The sequence below is a fragment of the Convolutriloba macropyga genome, chromosome 2, assembly GCF_964194025.1.
Source record: "Convolutriloba macropyga chromosome 2, txConMacr16.3, whole genome shotgun sequence".
In the NCBI taxonomy this organism is placed as follows: domain Eukaryota; kingdom Metazoa; phylum Xenacoelomorpha; order Acoela; family Convolutidae; genus Convolutriloba; species Convolutriloba macropyga.
The window spans coordinates 77,838,620-77,851,482 of NC_134469.1; the positions used below are offsets into that span (position 1 = coordinate 77,838,620).

The window sequence follows — 12,863 nt, forward strand, 5'->3', positions numbered from 1 at the left end:
TTAATGCGTTTTATTATGTGTTTTTCATCTAATTATTTTTTGAGTTCATTGTTTTTTTATCTTGTAAGTTAATGGGTTTGCATCTACCTTTCTGATGTCTACGTTAAAAATTTTCATGAAATTTTGATTTTGCAACATAGTTTTCTGAACGTCCAATACGGTATATTAGGTAAGGGAATGTTAACGCAATATTTTTTTTGAATTCTGAATATGCGGAAATTGTGTTGAAACGGTTACCTGAGGACGAGGAAGATTGTGTTACTGCTAGTCATAATTGGCAAACAAGTCCCGACTGAATAATGATTTGAAACCGCCGGCGATGAACGCGAAAATAGCAGAATGTGCATTCCTGCCGTTACTCGATACCGGAGTTTGTACTTCGCCTTCAATGCGAATTGGTTCGTTCGAAAATGTTCCGAGCTGTGGGTTTGGGTTATCGCGGACTCAGATTGCATGTGGACTGCCATTGACCACCTGCTACGTGAGTGACTGGTTGAAAATGCTGCAAGTACTCCCGGAGTCCTCAAGAAGCGTAGCTGAAATGTTGCTAATTTTGGTCGGCATGTTCAGAAATTCTGTTTTGGAAACATCGTCTTGAAAGAGAGCGACCATATTGTCCACCCCACTACTATAGTCAGATTCTTAGAGTTTTGAAGAATAAAGTAATTTTACAGAATCTTCAGGGTGTGTGTCTTTGTTCACCTTATTTACAGATCGTTTCTTGGAATTCTGGGGCTTCGAATTCTTTTGTTTTTGACAAACTTTAGCGAATTGATTTAGCGAGCAGCAGTTGTTATATGTTTTACCCATGGCAATGCACTAATCTCGGTTGTTTGGGAGCGAGCCAGTTGCCACCACAATTCGAATAATATAGAGTTGGGCGATTGCCTTGATTATGGAAGTTGCCTCGTTCATGCTAGCTGGAATGAGGTTCTTATTATGTTGTTGTATTTAGTGTTTGTTTCGCATCCCGAGTTCTATATTTGTCGCCAACTCCAACTCATGTCTCGGCTCCACCCTCTGTTTGAGGAGTTCTTTTTGAATCTCTAGGTCAATTAGGGTGGTGATGAACACATCCCGTATCAAGGTTTCCTCCTTGTTTTCAAAATCACAATTTTCCGCCAGTTCCTTGAGCTTTCCATAGAAACGTTCAACAGTTTCGCCTCGAAGTTGCTTCATGATCAAGAAGGCATGACGGTCGAAAGTGATGTTTCGGGGTCGCTTGAAAGCAGCTTCTACGATTTTCCAGAATTCGGCTGTGGACAGAACATCGATCAGTATGTGTCAATTTTTGCTATTCAGAATCCCTCTTCCTTCCATCCCGAAACCCAAATAGGGTACAGAGACCGTTTTGCGGTCCGCGATTGGCCAAGGTTTGTCCCCGCACATGATGCCAATTTCAATTAGTCTTTGACATTTATTCTGCCAATTTAGTTCTGTTGAGCATTGCGAGCTTTTCTTTCACTATCGGATTGTGCAGAGGAAACAACAATTGTCTCCTCGTGGATGGGTTCCAATGGATAATTGACCATCTCTGGTTTCGGGCCGAGGAGAGCATCAAAAATGTTTCTTTCTTTTGCAAGAAGTACCAGGTTGTATTGAACTCTCCTCTTTTCTCATCTTAGTGGTGGGTCAGGTGTTGGTTTATCCCAGAATGCGTCAATTTCGAGTGGTGTTCGTTTGTTTGCTGACTGCTCCATGTCGTTGTCATAGTCGACGGATTTATCTTTCGTGAAAAATATAGCTCAATAAAATGTTTAAAAGAAACAGAAAGTTGGAAGCAGTTTAGAAGTGCGTTATAAGGGCTCCGTTTGTCTCTTCAGTTATTATTTTGACGTGCTAGGAATACATTCTTCCCGATATGATGATTTATTTTCCGTTTTTTCTCTCTTTTCTTTTTTTGTCCCTCTTCTCATCAACCAAATTCAGTTGTCCTGCTGCTCTTGCTGCGAGTGGCTTCTCAAATCAAGTTCTGTCAATAATGTGACCGAATTATCAGATTCTGACAATGAGTGTCACCCGAGCGACAAAATTAGAGTTTGCACAAACCAAACTGTCCTCTGCATAGAAACCATTGGCTGCTGAAATGTTTATTAGATGGTCTCCAGTTTCAATTTTAGATCATCAAGTTTCCCGCGAACAAGATCAGAAATCTAAGTTTTCAGAAACCGTTTTTACAATCACTCATAAAGGCTACGAGCTTGTATAAATTGTCAAGGTTTTTCATTCGCCCCTGTAAGACGATAACCACCTATAATCAAAATTATACACCTTTAGATTTGTCTATATAAATTTTAATTGACATTATTGTCTCATATTAGCCTGTAAAAACAAGTGTTAGTTAATTTTGTTACAATGACCTCTGTTATTATAAGTTCAATAACATATTAAACATTTTTTTGCTTGTGCCGCTGATTTTGAGTTTTACTGTGTGTATTTTGCCTCCATGTTTTTTTCAAGTTCATTACTATGATGAAATGCACAACTTTTTCAAATAAAAATTATTTTAGGTCGCTAGTTTTAGGTCATATCTGTCTTCGAGATGTTTTCTGGTTTTGTTTGTCTGTTTATGTGGACCGAAGTCAAGCAATGGTTTTCTATCGAAATTTTTACGAATCGAGGAGGACTGTACTTGAAGCAAATTTTTTCACGACTTGTACTTTGACTGTTTTCGAATATTGACTTCTTCCGTTGTAGAACGTTAAAGAACGTTAACCTCTATGTCGAACATTGGTGTTAAGCAGTAATTTAGTTACTAATAGCCAGTAATTAGGGACTGGCTGTGGTGTTTAAGGTCGGGAGGTAATTTTGAATTGTTTGCTTCCCATAACAGTCTCTCATCGCTCTCTAAACTACAGGCAAGAAACCCACTTAACCCTCCCCTCACCAACCCACCTCCATATTTTAACTTTACTAACTTAGACAAGATTTCTAACCTCACTATTTCAACTTCTACTATTTTAAGTTCAATTGAAGACACATGATCGGTGATATTGAAGGTGAAAAGATGACGCTGAGTCACTTTCAGCTCATTTTGGCTCTATTTGTTCAATTTTTGTAACCCTTTTTGCCTATCTATCACCCCTTGTTGCATCTTTTAATTGTGTTTTGCTGAGGGCAGAATGTCAGAAACACTAAGTCAGAATGGGAGACCCAGACTGAGGTCCCAGACAGAAATTTGATATGTCCAGACCTAAATGAACGCACAAGGGGGGTATCATGCGTTCAAAATTACACGGTCCGGAAACACGAATGAACGCATGATAGTCTGGACATAGGCAACTTTGAACGCACGATAGTCTGGACATAGGCAACTTTGAACGCACGATAGTCTGGACATAGGCAACTTTGAACGCACGATAGTCTGGACATAGGCAACTTTGAACGCACGATAATCTGGACATAGGCAACTTAACTTTGAACGCACGATAGTCTGGACATAGGCAACTTTGAACGCACGAAAGTCTGAACATACTGACCCTGGAGCACACTAAAAGTTTTTGAATGAAAGCAAGAATGCTAAAAACTGATGAGTGTATGTTCGACTAAACGCTTTTACTAGAGCACTCACTCAAATGGACGCTTTCAACGAGGAAAGCCTCAACTCGTTTGAGTTCAAAAGCTGCACAACGTTGAACGCAAGAAAAGTCACTTCCAACATTTTTGCTTTGGAAAATTTTATGCCTAGAAATATAGACCATGGGTTCACCCATTTTGATTTCATTTTCCATTTCGTCTAAATTGTATCTCCATGTACACCCCCGACCCTCACTCACTATCTAGGCGAAACCTGATTGGGGTCATGAGATTTGCAATTCGTATAAATTCGATGGCCTTATCCGTTTGTGCCCACTCAGCTCAGAGGGTCCATATTTGCACCCACCCCCACCCCCACCCCCCCCCCCCCCCCCGACTCACGTGCAATACTTTTACATAATGATTCGCTATGTAATGGCACGTGCTCTATGACTGGGGTTGCATAACGTGCTGGGCGGGGGCACAATTAGAAAAGATCCAATTTTGAATATACGAAGATTACTCTTGAAAGGTCTTATTCAATTTTAGGGCGTTGTTTTTAAAGATTACTTGTTTTTCATTATCTATTAAAGAAATTTTGTACATTTTCAAAGGTTTCGTAATTAATTAAAATATAATTGATTCAGTTGATTGATGCAGTCCATTTTCAAACAGTTTTTAGTTTTAGTTTTATTTTGGTACGAAGCTGCAATTCGTTTCCGAAGTCTTCTGGCTATGTCTTTTTTCGTAAATTAGTGTTTAGCTAAACTTAAAAATGTGGAGAAATTTAAACCTCTCATGGTCCTCTCGAGGTTTTCGTGCATTAATTCTGATTAACCGTTGACAATTGGTAATCTCTTTTATCATTTTATGGATCTATTCCGTTTGTGCCCCCCCCCCATTTAGTGGGTGCATATTATTTGCTTCCGGCACACACACGTGCCATATTTTTACATAATTATTTACTATGTAGTGACACGTGCTCCGTAACTGGGTGGTCCCGGGTCGAGGAAAAAATCGGAAAAATATGTAAGATAGGCGGTGAAATTTTTCACCGCATTCACCGCTTTATTTATGTAATTTCACCGCATTCACCGCTTATCTTACAAAATTTTGCGATGAATGGCGGTAACACCTCGACCCGGGGTTGTATAAGGTAACGGGGGAGGGAGGGGGTCGGGCACAAACGGAAAAGATCCCATTTTATTTTTCTTCACCTTTCTCTTGCCTTAATGAACACCTTGGCTAGATATGACTGCCTTTGCATTCGACAAAAGCTGTAGAAAATAATTATTCAAATACTAATGTAGTTCAATCTGCAGTGTAAATATATATAATGAAATCTTTTATAGAATCAAATTTGATCCACACTTGGTACAAAAAACTCAGCATTATAATGTTACGGCGAGAAACTAGTAAAACGTTTTGACCACAAAAAGTTATAAACTTTAAGAAACTTTTGAGTAAACATTCTTCGATTTTTTGGCTGGAAAGATAGATACAAAACAAATGGGCCTAAATGAGGTTCACGAACTGACGACGGAGGTTTCCTTTGATCACGTACGACAAGAGTTCAGAACAGGGGTGCTTCGATGCGAATTACAGGGCGGATGGGGGAGGAGAGGGGGTATTGAGGGCATTTAACAGTAAATGGAAAGCAGAGTAATATAGAAATTGCCCAGGTTGAGGAACCAGGCAAAACGGCCTCTTGATTCGACCATCTTTGGGCTGACAGGGATGAATTCTGTGCTCGAGTTTAGATGGTCTGCATCTCTGTTGGACCACACAAAAGTCTGATCAGAGGTCGCCCGCGCTCTGGTGTGAGACCTCAACCTGGGTGGTCTAGTCTGAATCCGAGAGGAACCCGTCGGTTCTTGAGGCGGTGATGGTCGGTTGAGTATTGACCGATGACAGGCTCTGTGTCGCAGCTCTCAGTTCTTCCAAAGAATTGTCAATCATTTCAAGTTCTTTTTTGGATCCGATTGAAACACCTGGATAATTTGCCTGGATATCAAATCCTGTGCCAACTTTAGTCTCGCCTCTGCCGTCTAGCGCAGCAGTTTGCGGTCTTTTGTCGCCAACTGAGATATCATACCGGCCATTGGGCATTAGGATTTCTCCAGCAGGTGTCGATTCTGAGGTAGGAGAGATCTCGGAGTGGTTTGGTTTCTGTTGATCTAAAGCTGATTTGAACCTCTCGGAAGATTTGGATGATCTGGATTTCTCTCTTAATTCGACCTCTGGTTGGTCCGAGTTGGCAGAGCCCAATAGCGCGTCATGCGATACGGTCCGCTAAAATTTAAGACAATCAATGAGTAATTTGGATCTATTCTGATTCTCGTCCAATCACAATTTATGTGTTGTTATATAGCACGTTACTATGTTGCAATGTTACTATGTATCAAAAGAGGGATCCTAGCACAGGGGGATGACCTATGACATTTTGTGCGCTACCGTCCAATGATTTCAGTTCCATCAAAATTTGTAACGGATGAATAAATTTAATCACACAAACTAAAGAAGTAAAGGTCAAAAAAACTGCAATCGCTCAAGCAACTTGCATAAAAAGACAAAAAAATTGCCTTTGTTCGAGAGCTGTTGAAAACGAAACAACCCCCCCCCCCCCCCATGAAATTATAGCCCCCCATTATGTTATATTTACCATGATGGGCGGGGGGGGGGGGGGGGGGGCTTTAGGTTATCTGACCACTAAGCTGGGGGGGGGGGGGGCTATAATGGGAAACACCCAACGGTTGAGCTAATTACAAACGGTTTAGCAAGTCCTTATTGCACCCTGGTATGTGATATTTACCTGAGGGGTATCTTTATTGTGTCGTCTCACTTTGTATTTCTTCCCAGTTGAGGGATCTATTTTGATTTCGTAGTCCCCACTGCTCCTGCTCTTTCTCTCTCTGGGCTCTCCCTTGTCACCCTCCCTCTCGTCTTTGCGTCTTCGTCTCAACTTTTTCTGCAAAAAATTTATGGTTCTATTGAAAAGCTCTTTCTGTTAAAACATACGGATCTACGCCCCCCCCCCCCCCAACATTAGTGCGCATGTAAACTTTTACACTCTAGGTGCACGTACTATTGTTTACATAGGAAACGTGATGCATAACAACTCATAATTTGTATGAGGAGATTATAAAAACACGGGGGAGGGGGGGGTAGAATAGATTAAAATGCTGTAAAAAGAAGCGAGCCACGTTTGGAGCATAGAGCAGCTTTATGTTTATAAACTCCGAACGTTTTGTTCATAATTAACTTGATTATTTGCAAAAAACAAATTGCAGGCGAGAGGGGGGTGGACAAATTGCGGTTTTTGGCAACTTTTCTGCACGCCTTTTTTGCTGTATATATTTTTTCCAATTGTAAAGCTTGCTTGATTTTATAATGAGAAGCAAGAGGCTCGGTAATGTGCTTTCGAGCATAATGTTTCGATCAGGCTCTTGCTCATTTTTGGCTCAATTGTCTGCAATTGATGTAAAGATACGAAAGTTTCACTATAAAACCAATAATTTTTTCTCAAGGATAATCTACAGATTCTCAAATATGACAAATATGGACAGATGTGTATGTCAGCCAGCGATCTTATAATTTGTCATGAAACTAGCATGGAAAAAATTGAACTGGGAAAAAGTTTTGGTAAAGAAAAATTATTAAAGCCAAAACAATTTTTCTAGCAAAAAAGCAATTTTGTCAGGTAAACACTAAATTCTGCCAAACAATAAAACCAATAAAACATGGAGTCGAACTAATAGCAGCATCTGATTGTCAAACAGGCGAATTGCTCTAAATATGTGAAATTAAACAAAGCAAGCGCAAAAAAATCACTGAAAAGATATATTTTCTCTTCAAAAGTTATTGGCGTCCGAACGATCAAAAACTAGTAAAAATGTTGAAGAATTTCACGATACAAGTTCTCGAAAAACATAGAGCAACTCTGTGAAAACAATTGAGACAAGAAACATCTAAAGCTACGAAACGACTTTTCTTTTGAAGGCAGAAATAAACCATCAATTAGTGCAATAATCAAAACTGTTTCTCTGTTAAATGAAAAATTAAAACTCCTAAAGCGATTCAATTATGATATTTGCTAGAAACCATAGAAATTTTTATCATTAATGAGAACCCATTTTGCGTCCTAAAAAATTATCAATTTAGATTTAAAAAGTACCCAGAGAAGTCATTTTATTCAGGTAATGCAAGCATTCTAAAAAAACACAAAAAATTTTAAAATTTTTTGCATACAGTACAAATACAATTGATCTCACGCTCACAAAAACAACTGCTAAGTGGTAGAAGTCATCAAAAAATGAATCTTTCAATTTGTGCGTGCTCGGATAGTTGCATCGTACATCATTGTATTTCAAAATTTTTAAAAACAAAATGCAAGATATGACGGGTACTGAACTTCAACACAAATAATTGATAACACTTATGATTTAACTACCAAAAATTTCAAAGAAAAGGGCCAATGTATGCAGGCATAAGACTTCTTGTAGGCCGTAACCCAAAAGCAGGAAAATTTAAAACATTTTTTTTTGAAAGTAGTAAGGGTTAAATTATCAAAAGCAATCACACCGAACTGAACAAGCTCAAAAAACTCCTTGCGACAAAAATTAGGTGACAACTTGTGGAAAAATTTTGTAAAACAAAGCAACAAAAACCAAAAATGGAAATTTTGGAACAACTCATAAAGTTTTTGAACGTTATTGGCCTCAATTAAGCAGAAGAAATAACCATATAATACATTTGTGAACATTATTTGTGGAAAGCAGCAAAAACTGTTTCCTATTGACACTAATCGACAAAATATTTTTATAAAAATATAACATCCACGCATATGTATAACAACAAATGAAGGTGAGACTCAAAAATCACTAAATTCAAAATAAATGAGCTGTGTGTAAAAAACTACTAGAAACCGACAATGACAAAGGAATGGATTTTAAGAAAATATATTAACAATAGCAGAAAAAAATTGACGAAAATTAAAACAAACAATTAAGTTCAATTGTATTTCGCTGGAAAAGAAGTAATTTTTCATTTCAGATTGAAAACGTGGCACAGAAGTCATTTTAGTTATTTATCATACAGGTTACACAGAAATCCGTGAAAGAAAATACCGCAAAATGTGATTTCACGCCCTGGAGCTGCTCCAGGGTGGTTGAGACATAAAATAAGGGCTGTGTGACTTCCTATCTATTACCGCGTGATCAGATAATTTTCACATAAATTGGGGGAAATACATGTTTACCAAACAAAAATAGCCTGACAGAACCTGTACTGAAGTCAAGAAACAGGGGGAAAAGGTTATATGACTATCATCGGTTCTGAGGTAAAAACGGCTTCTTACTGTCACAAAAAATATTTTTTCTTAAACAAAAACGAAAAAACGTAAGAAAATTGACGCGTGACAAAACTCAAAACAGTTTGATAGTTATTGGCGTCACAGTTAAGAAATGACATAATGATACCTCAAAATTGTTATCCGTTTCAGATCATTAAACGTTGGAAATCATTTTTTTTAAAATTGAAAGCACATTGTCAAAGTCAAAAAAAAAATAAATTGAACCGTTCTAACAACATATTTGCACCAATAGAACACCTATATAGCATTTGTGATCGAATTCGGAGGAAAGCGGCAAAAATTGAATTTATATTGAAGCAAAGGAAAAACGAACTGCTGTGACAATCAGAAAAATGAGCCACACCGATTTTTTTCTCTTTTCACTTCAGAAGGAGTTGCTGCGCTTTAGATCTGGTGAGATCCAGCGTGATAAAAAATCTGTCTTCATAATCGATTTCTAAATGAACTAAAAACTCGGTAAAAATAGCGTCAAAAAATAATTTAAAAACTCACTATTGTTTCGCGATTGTTGTATACACGTCCTGAAATTAACAAAAAGTCTGAAAAATGACCGATAACAAAGTTTCCTCTTATAAATATTGAAGCATTATTCTAATAGAGTATATTTGTTCCGACCCCCACTTTAGTGGGGAGGGAGGAACTATATACTCAACTGGGTTTTTTTTGTTCAGTCAATTTTGGCCGATCTTTATATTCATCGTACAGAATTGTGAGTGGTATCATTGAAAAGCACGTACATCCTATGGAATTAAAAAGCCTTTTTCTATTTTGGTTATTTACAGAGAGTTATCGAGTATTAAAGTTTTGTGAACATTCAACTGTTTTTGTTCAGATTTTCAGTAATTTTTGCTATAACTTGGCACAATTTCGGTAATATAATTGAAAATAATTTTATATTTTTAACAGCAGAGTGTTATTGTTACCGTTAGAGATAGAATAGCGTTGCTGAATTGTTTTTATGAAGTTTTATGGGCTAAAATTTTTCGATAAATTTTTCAAAATTCGAACTTTCATCAAAAATTGGCACAAAATATGCATTTTGGTCTACTTTGTTAAAGTCTGACAGACGTACTGACGCAGAAACCTTAACATAGCCTCCCTAAAATCCAAAAGAGCGCTAGCTGAATTTAGGCGCCCTATGAAAGTCTTCTGGAATTAAATTTTTTGCGTTTTTTCCATATTTAACTCGATAATTATACAAAAAGCATCGTTGTTTTTTTTTTTAATATTTGAAGAATTTCACTCAACAATTGGTCTTATTGCCAAACACTTGGATTGCTTGGGCGGTTTGATGGGCGTGCGGCAAAGTCGGCGACAGGTTCGATATTATGATGTATTCCTAGAATCAGAAACTTTCAATTATTATTTTAGTGCTGCCTTACTTCAAAAAAAATTTGTTTTTGTTCTTTAATGTTAATTATTGACAAAAATTGTTATTCACGGCTCCATTAATGACAAATTCAACTTAAGTAAACAAGAGGTTGAATGTAGATGGAGTCTGTTTTCAGAGAACTATAGGATTTTAATGGCTTTGAGGAATGTATTTGTTTAAAGGAATTTTCAGTGATTTTTTTCAACTTGTCAATTTCTTATACTATTTTAGTCAATTTTTGCGTATTTTCAGTAAATACAGGTCACATTTTCTTCCTTGCAGAGTACAATTCAATTTAGTGGTGGATTGTTTTAACGGATGGTTTTCTTGCTTTTGGTACTGCGAGTTTTCATTTAAAATTTTATGATTTTTGCGCACAACCGCCCATTTTTGCTGTTGTTTTTGTTTCTTTGGTAAATTGTCACAATAGATAACAGTCTAACTGAAAAACATTTTACAAAATTTGGAATTAATTTTTTTTTGTTTTCATTTCATACGGTTTTAAGGGCTGCGACACCATTCTCTTGAAGATTTTGGTAGAGTTTTATTTTTGCCCTCTTTTTGTTGTTAATTTTTGTTGTCGTATGCCAAATATTTGGTGATGAAAGGTCCCAGTGGCCAACTATAGATATATCACTGAACTTAATAGCTGACATTGGTAAATAGCCAATGGTTTTATTGACTTTCAATTTAAATTCCTAAAAAGAGAGTAATAGTAATCGTCAACTTATCCCTTTTTGTTCACATTTGGGTTTGTTTTCGTATTTTACAATGTTGTATAATTTTCCTTACTTCGCATCATTTAAAAATCTTTTTAAAATTCGGTTGAATCAAACAAAATATTCTCTTTTGTTTAAACGTTTTGACTGATGTCTTCAGGACTTAGACAACTTGTTTCAGAAGAATTTTGCGAAATTTAGATACTTTTCATATTTTTTGGTTCTTTTTGCTGTCAATTTGTAACAGTCGTTTTACAAAAAGACTTTATGAAGATCAATCGAGGCGCAAATGAAGATTTTAAGTTCTCCTGGATATTTTTTTTTTAATAAATTTAATGGTTTCAACAATGTGGTTTCGTAAAATTGTGTGTGAAAATTTTGTGTGTGAAGTTCAGCCTGTAATTATTGTTATTTTGTAGTCATATGGTTTAGTCTCACTAATAACAGGCGCAATTAGTTTTCCAGTTAACTTGCAAGACAAATTGTCTACTCTTTTAGTCGAAAGTTTTTGTTGTCTATGATTTTTGAAAATATTTTTTTCTTTAAAAAAAGACAATAGATTTTTGAGAATTGCAAATCTTGTTTTTGTTAACTTGTTAATTTGTAGCTTAACTTCTATAATGACAGGTCACGTCATTTATCTATTAATATACAATTTGCTCTTCATAACGGTATTATTTTCCTCGAATGGATTTTTTGCTTGGTACAACCAGTTTTCATAAAATATTCGTGATTTTTGCATATTCACTCCGTTTTTGTAGGTTTTTGATTTCTTTTTACAGTATTTCTATAATGGGCGTCACTTGATTCACAATTTTTTTTCACTTTGATAAAATTCAATTGAAGATTTTCAATGTTTTTAATGAACAGCTTAATGTTAATTGGCTAGGACATCGTTTTCGTGCAAATTTTTGTGTGCAATTTTTTCCTTTTGTCTGTATTCGTCGTTTTTTTTGCAGTCGTATGACATATCCTAGATAGTGAAAGGTGTCAACCGCTCTCTGTGGAGGTATAAAGGTATCTCTCAAAGATTTCATTTGATGCATAATGTTTCTAATCAGTTCAAAATTTTTTCATTTCAAAAAGCAATGTTTCATTAAATTTTGCCTTTTTGCTTATTTTTTGTCGACATGTTACCAAGTCGCATTGAGGATACTTTCCATATTTTTTTCTAATAATTAACAGGTTAATCGTCTTAGTATAGGTTTTATCTGATGTCATTTTGATTTGGTTATTAATGATTTTCAAAAAATGGACAACGAGTTTTGGTTGTAATTAATATTTGAAACTATTTGATTTTTATCGCCGTCTTTTCTGGTAGTCATATTATGGTAGTCACAGGTCTCATAGGCCCTCTAAAGTAGATCGTTTTATTCATTTATTAGTTTGTTGAACGACATGTTGCCGTCTTTTTTTTTATCTCTTCCTCATTTGGTAGACAATTAAGTGAAAATGTAGATGAGCGGGGTCGGAACTTAATGTGCGAACGCACATTACCGAGCCTCCTTGTTTAATTTGCTTTGCTAAATTAAAACATAGTTTGAGCAAAAAGTTTGGAAAAAAAGTGAACAAAAACAGTGCAACTAGTCAATATTCAATAATATAGTAAACCCCGATAAGTTTTAGAAAAAGACAGAACTTTTTTTTGAACAACTTTTAATAAAAACCGCTTGAAAAAGATTATGAAACCGTAATGTTTACAAAAAATTATATCATAAGCTATACCCAACATTAAACAAACGGGTTGACATAATTCAAATTACAACGCAATTCACCAGAAATTCAAAATTTATTCTGAAGTTTTACTTCATAGATGTATGTCACCTTTGTATCCGTTATTGCAGTAGTACCACAAGCAAAACTGTCATTAAAACCGAAAACAACT

General features: G+C 36.2%; 2 protein-coding genes across 2 annotated transcripts in view; both read right to left on the reverse strand.

Moving 5' to 3' along the window:
- LOC142334730 (protein sidekick-1-like) overlaps nucleotides 1–12,863 on the reverse strand; it is a 276,341-nt gene that overhangs the window by 218,150 nt on the left and 45,328 nt on the right. The window lies entirely within an intron of this gene.
- The window catches only part of LOC142335008 (uncharacterized), a 36,164-nt gene continuing 28,095 nt past the window's right edge, over nucleotides 4,795–12,863 (reverse strand). The window contains exons 6-7 of the mRNA XM_075383337.1: nucleotides 6,329–6,484; nucleotides 4,795–5,808 (exon numbers count right to left, since the gene is read on the reverse strand). Of these exons, the coding sequence (XP_075239452.1) occupies nucleotides 5,359–5,808; nucleotides 6,329–6,484 (606 nt within the window). The 3' untranslated portion in view covers nucleotides 4,795–5,358. The remainder of the gene's footprint in view (nucleotides 5,809–6,328; nucleotides 6,485–12,863) is intronic.